Here is a 9472-nt window from a genome sequence, read left to right on the forward strand (position 1 = left end):
ACTTGCTCAAGTGTGCTTAGATTACTAGATTATATTAGATTAGATTAGATTACATTACAGGCCCTTCGGCCCAACAAGTCCACACCGACCTGCCGAAGCACAACCGACCTACATTTATCCCTTCACCTAACACTCTGGGAAATTTAGCATGGCCAATTCACCTAACCTGCACATTTTTGGACTATGGGAGGAAACTGGAGCACCCGGAGGAAACCCACACAGACACGGGGAGAATGTGCAAACTCCACACAGTCAGTTGCCTGAGGCGGGAATTGAACCCGGGTCTCTGGCGCTGTGAGGCAGCAGTGCTAACCACTGTGCCGGCCACAGGATGGAGAGATAAATCAGATTTCCAACATTTACCTAAAATCAGCAGTAGTTCTTGTGCACGGCCTAGCGCAAAGACAGGAATGAGACAGCGTCCTCCTCGATTTACAATGTCATGTACAGTATTGCAGAATCGAGCCTCACGCTCCTCACGTTTCTCATGGATGTGAGTGCCATATGTTGATTCCTGGATGAAAAAGATCAGAATTACTATAGGAAGGAAAATGAAAAGAGTAAGAAAGTGGAATTCAGGCAAAAGATCAGCCAGAGTATTACATCAAGGAGGAGGCCTGGAGGGCTTTGCAGTTTACTCCTGCTATCTCTTATGTTAAGAGTCTTGTTTTCATTCATTCATGGGACGTGGGCATCGCAGTCTAGGTCAGTATTTATTGCCATTGCTAATTCCCCTAATTGCTTACAGGACCATTAAAAGTCGACCACATCAGGACTGATCTGGAGTCATGTGTAAAACAGACCAGGAAATGTTCTTCCCTGAAGGTCATTAGTGAAGCAGACAATGTCATTTTATAACAATTAATAGCTATCACTGGGATAGCTTTTATTTCCAGAATTTTACTGAATTCAGGTTTCACCATCTGCCATGGTGGGATTTGAACCCATGTTCCCAGAACATTAGCCTGGGATTCTGGATTGCTAGTCTACCATCTTCCCTATCTGCATTGTCAGGTTTTATTTTGGTGCACAAAAAAAAATTCAGAGACCTGCTGTATTGTAATTTGACATGGACAAATACTTGGAAAAAAAATGTGAGTGTGTGTATATAAAAATTTGAATCACTTTATTCTTATGTCATGACCACACACCAGGTGTTCTCTCGGAGTGGTCCCTTTTAATAATCGAGTGTTACAACTTAAATATGACCAGCATCACAGCTTTATGCTTTAAAGGTAACAGGTTAAATTACTACACAATGATTGTGAAAAGTAAAGTTAAAAAAAAAGCTATTAGCTAAAATATAAAGATTTAAAGTAATTAAGGACAAAAGCTACACAAGATGAAAATTCGGCCACAGTTTCTACTATCACTGCAGGCACGAATTGCTGAAAGTCTCACTTCAGGAAGTGAATGTTTTGAAGGCAGATTCAGCAGCTACTGCAACTTCTGTAATCAAATTGCTGGAGGTTGCGCCCATATCTCCAGCAAGCTAAAACCTGGCCCAGGAATTTTCCTAATCTAAAATCTTGTTTAGTTGTAACAAGCAAATATTACTTGCAGGTTTTCAAACCTCACCTGCTCAGCTACTAAAACATTAATGCTTACAAGGTTCTTCAAGGCCCTCCTAGTCTCCCCCAACACAGCTAATGATCTTCCCACTTTCACAGCTCTTCGGGACTTCTCCAGAGTTTAACTCCCAAATCATAACTGCTCACTAATTTTCACCTTAAGTTCATTCTTACAGCAGAGCCCTCTAATTGTTCTGGACTGCTCTCTTCAGTCACCATCCCTGCACAATAGCTAACGGTTGTACTCCTAAAATGGAGGCAGTCTCCATTTGTCGATTTCCCAAACTATAGATGACCTCAGAAATGCTTTTCAGTGACCACAAACCATCATGAGTAACCTATCAAATACCTCACAAGAACCACTGCTCCTATTGCTGGGCAGAGTTCAACGTTGCCACCGAACCACTCTTTATGCCCCTCAAAGTTACAATATTGTCACTTTCACAGGATGCCAGCTTTCAGCACAAAGCATGCTTACAAAGACAATGCACCACAAATCATCACTACATAATGGGCCAAATCCAAAAATACTGGTGCGTTAATGAAATATATTGCTCTTCATGCAGAGCAGTTATCAAGTTCAGCACATTAAAGGGATATAGCACAAATCATGAATGTCTAGAATACACTGGTCGATTCCAGTGGTCCACTTGCCTCATACAAATGACAACTTAACTCCACTATTTTGAGAATATATTGGGTTTGTATATTCACCATTAAAATTTTTGCAAAGTTAAGGCTCATGGATGAACTTTTCCTTGATGAATATTAATATCCTGTTCATCAATCATTCCAGACCAGAAAAGGAGCTATTTAAACTGCGGCATTTTATAACCATGTGATAAACTGTCATTAGAGATTTTTAAAAAATTTAATGCTTTTCTCGCTTTTCATTTGTCTCCTAATTCAAACTTCACATCCTGTTGTTTCTTTGTTCACCTGTTTCAACTCTTATTCACCCTCTTTCTTAGTCCATAAATACCTTTGCTTTGGGAGATTCACTGTCAAGCTTGCAGTTCACCCAGGTCCTAAAACCAGCATCTCATTTCTAGCAAGTTAAGGCACAAAATATTTTGGAGTTGAAAGATGAATGTAAAAAAGTCGAACTTATTAAACACACAAAGATGCATAGGCCTAGCAAGATTTGGCCCAACATTTTATGGTCAAGTCAGCCAAAAAATACTTGAACTTTAAAAACCTTACAGAATAACTGTTCTTCCAGGAGAAGACAGAGAGAAGGCTAATGGAACTAGCACAGTGAGACAACACGTGGTATCTGGAAATAAACCTTAACAGCACAACCTAAATAAAGGAAAAATTTAACAATTTCTACTTATGCACTTCTTCAATAGACCCAAATTAAATGAAAAAGCTGAAACTATATTTCAATTTGTATACCTTTTGATAGGTTTAGGTAAAACATGAAGATAATTATCTATTGTATCCTCCATCTCACATAGGTATGTACTCTCACTGCTAAAGATATTATAATCTCCCTGAAGAATGAAAATTAACTTACTATTATAAGAATATCAGGTCTAACGCTGGGGATCTCTGCTGCCATTAAGTGTCGATCCTCTTGTCGTGAAAAGTCACCAGTGTACAAAATCTGCACAGGCACAATTAGTCATTAATTTAAAACAATATTGACACTTAACAATTTTTGTAGACATTTTAATAATAAAAGCAGAGTCATAGAGTTGTACAGCAGGGAAACAGACCCTTCAGTCCAACTTGTCCATGCCGACCAGATATCCCAACCCAATCTAGTCTAGTCCCATTTGCCAGCACCTGGCCCATATCCTTCCAAACCCTTCCTATTCATACACCCATCCAAAAGGCATCTCTACATTTAACATTTATTGAATCTATTATATGTTAAAATAGTAGGTGAGTCACAACATTGTACTTTATTGCGCATGGAAAACTTGCATGTGAACCTAGCCCCAAGGAAAGTTTTATTAAAAAAACACTCATCTTAATTGTTTGGCAGGGATCAAATATCCTCCCTTCTCCCCAACTCCCTCAGATCTCTTCTTGAGTACGACTTTTGAAAACGTTTGCACTATGTTTTGATTTTCAAGGACTCTTTCTCGATTCTCACTAAATCATTTATTAGATATTACAGTCATGCAGTAAAAACATCTTCTGTATATGTGCTGACATGTGGGGAATATGGACTTGCACACAAACACAAAATTTGAAAAATTTATCAATGTACTCAATTAGCAATCGAGGATTAAACTTTAAACCATGACATGCTAGACAATAAATTATTTAAAATATTTCAAGACAACAGGCGAAAGTTTACAAACTTTATGTTCAAAATAAACACACTCACACACAAAGTCACTATCCTAAAAGTACTTTCTGTAGTCTGGTGGGATTATATCTGAACAAAGTTGAAACATTTCAACCAGACAGTTTTATTACCTTTGCTGTCAATCCCAGATTTGAAAGTAACAGTTGGAACAGCATGGTGGCGCAGTGGTTGAGAAAACATTGACAAGGGTGTTGCTAGGGTTGGAGGATTTGAGCTACAGTGAGAGGCTGAATAGACTGAGGCTGTTTTCCCTGGAGAGTTGGAGGCTGAGATGTGACTTTTTAGAGATTTATAAAATCTTGAGGGGAATGGATACGGTGAACAGCAAAGGTGCTTATGTTGGGGTTGGGGAGCCAAAAACTAGAGGGCATAGCTTAGAGTGAGGGGGAACCAATTAAAAGGGGCAACTTTCTCACACAGAGTGCGTTGCATGTATGGAATGAGTTGCCAGAGGAAGTGGTGGAGGCTGGTAAGATTACAACATTGGATGGGTATAAGAATAGCGCTGAAAATGTGTTGCTGGAAAAGGGCAGCAGGTCAGGCAGCATCCAAGGAGCAGGAGAATCAACATTACGGGCATGAGCCCTTCTTCAGGAATCCCGAAACGTCGATTCTCCTGCTCCTTGGATGCTGCCTGACCTGCTGCGCTTTTCCAGCAACACATTTTCAGCTCTGATCTCCAGTCCTCACTTTCTCCTGGGTATAAGAATAGGAAGGGTTTAGAGGGATATGCATCAAAAGCTGACAAATGGAACTAGATTTATTTAGTCAGCATGGCTGAGTTGAACTGAAGGGTCTGTTTCCATGCTTTACAGCTCTATGACTCTAATTTGCCATATAGCCCACAACCCTCACACAGGAACTATTTCAAATCCCACAACCCTCTTTGCCCTCCTTCAGTCATATTTTTATTCTTTGGCCCAATTAGAGCCCCCCACCTAATCCAGTTTGGCTCAAGACATCTCTTATTCTTGATAATCCATGTGCAAAAACAATAGAAAATTCTCTAGTATTACAAAAACCAGGAGAGAAGACAGAGATTCTGTCTAACAGAAATGCTCGGCCTTAATTTTTCTTTCAGATGCTGACACATCCAACGCATCCTTGACATTTTATCACTTTCAATTTGTTTTCATACGTACCTTCACTCCAGCTATTTCAATCATAAACATGGCAGCTCCCAGAACGTGACCTGCGTGATAACACCAGAACTTGATACCTGCCACTTCCTTCACTTCATGAAAGTTGATGGTCTCAATTTTGTCCATACTTTCTTCCAGGTCTGACTCAGTGTACAACATGTCATCTGCTGAGATATTACTTTATGCAGAAGTAAAATATGTTAAGAATCAATGAGTCTATCATAACATTAAGAGGTCACAAAAATTTAAAACGAAGCCCTGCAATGAGTATTTCCTGAATTCAATCCTGAATGCATCACTTTGCAGTCAGTTATATTTCTCAAGCTGTTCCAAATCACAGCTGTTGGTGCTTACTTACATTGATCAGCATTTAGAGTAATACAGCATTCAATATAAAAACTGAATTATGGCTATCAGTTGAGGATTGAACTTGGTTTTTCATGCCCCTGGTGTTCAAAATACTTCCAACACTCATCAGCAATGCCATGGAGCTACAGACCTACTTCACACTGTTCATGCATCAAGAACTAAAGACACACCTCAAAATCTGCTCATGTGACCAAGTTAAAAAGATTAGACCTTTAAGAATCTGATTTCTAAATTCAAAAATACCCTCTTGTCTCTAAAATGTCAAGAGACATGGGATGCTCCGGAAGGAAAGAAATATAACCGGATAGGAGGAAGAAATAAGATGATCTGTGCATAATCTGTCAATCCTCTTGTACAGTATGTTATACTGTACAAGAGGATTCTGTGAATAATCCTTCTCTCAGGAATTATTGGCAAACTGCTAACAATGACAGCTGAAAGTTCAATACTGTAAAGAGCAGAGTGAAGAATATTAAATGCAACAGACAGAAACTTCCACTTACCTGACCTTGACATAATCAGACAGTAGCCAGCGATATATAGCTTTTGTTGCATGTGTCATAAAAGTTCTGCCTTTAAAACTGGTCTTTTGTAGGAACCATGGAAGTGCACCACAGTGATCTAAATGGAAACTGTTAAAGATCAAATTGAACAGAAAAGTTATACATTTACAAAGGTAGCCTCACACATCTGCATGAAGAAAATATTACAGCAAATCATGAGTCGACAATAAAGGTACATCAGACTTCACATTATTCGCATCTTTAATATTTCCAAAAATATACTAAGATATTATTAGTAGGATGGAAGTCTCAGATTAACATTGCTTAAAATGCAAACAGATTGATAAAAATACTAGACAGGAAAAAAGAAATTAGTGCACCGAGCCTGTGCCACACATACTGCTGAAATTGGTTAAGCACATATCTTGAGCTACACAGACAAATGGCTGAAAAGCTGAAGCCAATTGTGGGCAAGATCTGGAAAATAACTTCTGACCCTTTTAGGCAACTGAAAGAAATTAAGGATAGAACACTGATTCTGACTTATAGTATAGGGTCTCCATCTTGTACAATGAGATCACCATTCCTGCCAGAAGCTGGTCAACATTCACCTTGAAGAAACAGTGGATTGGTTTTCACCACACAATGCTGCTAACAGGTCCATTACAATTAAATTTGAAGGAGAAATGAAATTAAAGGTCACAATAAGTTGAGTGGATAAGATGAGGAAGTTACAACAGAGGATCAGTGTAATTTAGCAGAAAAAAACTACGTAGAGAATGAGAGATCACCTAGTTGGACCTGACACAAAAAGTTGAAAAACACAAGAGACTCAGAGTTGCAAAGGAGCGAGTGATCTAGATACTCAAATATCTAAAGGTTAGTGTCCAGGCACAAAAAGTAATCAACAAGGCTAATTGCCATGATCTCAGAGGATTTGAACACAAAAGTGAAAAGATGATACAATGGTCACAGTCGATGTGGATTATGTTGTTCAGCTTTGAAAACAACATTAAGGATATGATTGACCTTAGGCGGTAATACAGTGCCTACTCGCCAGAATGTCATGGCTTAAATCTTCAATTATGAAGATCGGCCACATCAACTGTGCTTTAATTTTCAAAATTTAGAAGGGTGAAGATTGATGTAATCAATGTTTTCTTTTACGCTTTACGGGAATCATTTGTGTAAATCCAAAGAAACCATTTTATCTGATTGGAAAAATATGCTACAAAAGGACATCTTTAACTTGCCATTTCGGTAAGACCATATGACATGGGACAAAAATTAGGCCATTTGGCTGATATAATCTACCCCACCATTTGATCATGGCTGATATGTTTCTTAACGTTATTCTCCTCATTCCCCCCTATAACTCTTGATCTCCTTACCAATGAACAACCTATCTATCTGTCTTCAGTCCACTCAAATAACTTGGCCTCCACAGCCATCCCGTGGCAATGAGTTCCATAGATTAACCAATCTCTGGCTTAAGAAATTCCTCATCTCGGTTCGAAAGGATTGTCTCTTCACTCTGAGGCTGTGCCCTCTGCTCCTAGCCTCTCCCATTAGTGAAACATCTTCTCCATGTCTATTCTATTCAGGTCTCTCTGTGAGGTTCAATCAGATCCCTCTCATCCTTCTAAATTCCATCAAGTACAGACCCAGAATCCTCAACTGCTCATCATATGACAAGTTCTACACTAACGAATCATTTTTGTAAACATCTGGACCCCCTCCAATGCCAGCACACCTTTCCTTAGATATGGGGTCCAAAATTGCTCAATATTCAAAATGTGGTCTGGAGCAAAGACAAGTAAAAGAGCCGAGGTACAGATTAGCAGGGATATAACTGAATAGGAGAATAGCGTCAGGAATTGTATTCCTTCAAACAATAAACATAAGCCCTTTGTTTAAAATGTGTGATAAGGAGAACATTTTAGTTGTAGCCGAACCCTATCAAAACTGTGGCACAGTGGTTAGCACTGCTGCCTCACAGCGCCTGAGACCCGGGTTCAATTCCCGCCTCAGGCAACTGACTGTGTGGAGTTTGCATGTTCTCCACATGTCTGCGTGGGTTTCCTCCGGGTGCTCCGGTTTCCTCCCACAGTCCAAAGATGTGCAGGCCAGGTGAATTGGCCATGCTAAATTGCCGTAGTGTTAGGTAAGGGGTAAATGTAGGGGTTTGGGTGGGTTGCGCTTCGGCGGGTCAGTGTGGACTTGTTGGGCCGAAGGGCCTATTTCAACACCGTAATGTAATCTAAAAAAAAACCAACTCTCACAAGGCCAAATGTCAAATCTGAAAATGTGTTGCTGGAAAAGCGCAGCAGGTCAGACAGCATCCAGGGAACAGGAGAATCGACGTTTCGGGCATAAGCCCTTCTTCAGGAATGTCAAATGACCTGTTTAAGAATCTGATTATATGTAGTATTCCCATCTCAGTCAATGCAAAAACTTTTTATCCATCATCTAAAATAACTCAACCAAATACCGCGATTGGATCAAAGAAAACAAAGTTGCTTGGAATCTTCTTTTGAAGCCACGCTATAATTTCTTGATTTTAAACTAAACAGCAAGAATACTTACTGACTAATAAGGAGAAGGTCTATCTCCGCAGGGTCAATCAAATCAATGTACGGAAGTGCATCCATTCCCTCAAGTCCAGGGTGGATTCCACAATCCAACTGAATAAGATAAAATTCAGGTGAAGGCTAATCAAAAGGCCCTCAAAATCTAGTTCAGCATATTGTTAATGTGTGACCAGATTGACATGTAACACAAACTATGACCTTATGTAAAACAAAGCTCCTTAATCAAATCACATTGCCAGCATTTCATTATTTATTTGTTATTTATGTAGGCTGCCATTTTATTGGCTAGTGTCTGATTAAGTGTGGTGAGTTTGAAATACATCAGCAGCTAAACTACGCTTGGCCAACCCAAGTTAGAAAAAAGTTTGCAAGTCAAATTTTTAATCAACAATTACATCATCAACAAATGTGCATCGGAGTCAGTTTGCAAGAACTTTCTTCCATTGATGCTATTATTATCTATATAAAATTGCAACAATTCTTTAATTTCCGCTAGCTAATCAATGATCTTTACTGACACCAATAAAGTCTTCTAGTGACCCTGAAGCCTGTTGTATACATTTACAATTTATAAAATCATACCATGATTTTCCTTCCTTTGAATTCCACAATGATGCATGATCTTCCCACCTCTTGTCCAGCTCCTCTATTAATAATGCACAAAAAATAATTCTCAAATTTATGTGATGAAAAGCAATGATACTGCACAAATGTGAAGCAGTATGAATAAAAAAAAAACATTTTTAGAAGACTCGACAGGCCACTGGACAAACTACAAGCATGGGATTTGCCATCACAACCACAAAGGTTAAAATTCTAATCTGTCATATAAATTCCTGCTGTGGAGGACTCCAACTCAAAAGGCAGGATCCTTTTGAGTTGGGGATGGGGATAAGGAGGGGGATGGGGTATACAGGGGAGGAGAAATGGGGATACAGGGAGTGGGTGGGTAGAAATGAGAAACATCATGGGG

General features: G+C 39.3%; 1 protein-coding gene across 2 annotated transcripts in view; it reads right to left on the reverse strand.

Annotated features, from left to right (window-relative positions):
* Positions 1-9472, reverse strand: part of cpsf3 (cleavage and polyadenylation specific factor 3) — a 39279-nt gene that overhangs the window by 21251 nt on the left and 8556 nt on the right. The window contains exons 2-7 of one of the 2 annotated variants that reach the window (XM_043678130.1): positions 9082-9145; positions 8495-8592; positions 5909-6037; positions 5037-5214; positions 3091-3180; positions 364-514 (exon numbers count right to left, since the gene is read on the reverse strand). In XM_043678130.1, the coding sequence (XP_043534065.1) occupies positions 364-514; positions 3091-3180; positions 5037-5214; positions 5909-6037; positions 8495-8592; positions 9082-9145 (710 nt within the window). Of the gene's footprint in view, positions 1-363; positions 515-3090; positions 3181-5036; positions 5215-5908; positions 6038-8494; positions 8593-9081; positions 9146-9472 lie in introns of those variants that run through there. The other variant, XM_043678138.1, reaches the window with a different exon arrangement.

Source organism: Chiloscyllium plagiosum, chromosome 3 (assembly GCF_004010195.1).
Source record: "Chiloscyllium plagiosum isolate BGI_BamShark_2017 chromosome 3, ASM401019v2, whole genome shotgun sequence".
NCBI lineage: Eukaryota > Metazoa > Chordata > Chondrichthyes > Orectolobiformes > Hemiscylliidae > Chiloscyllium > Chiloscyllium plagiosum.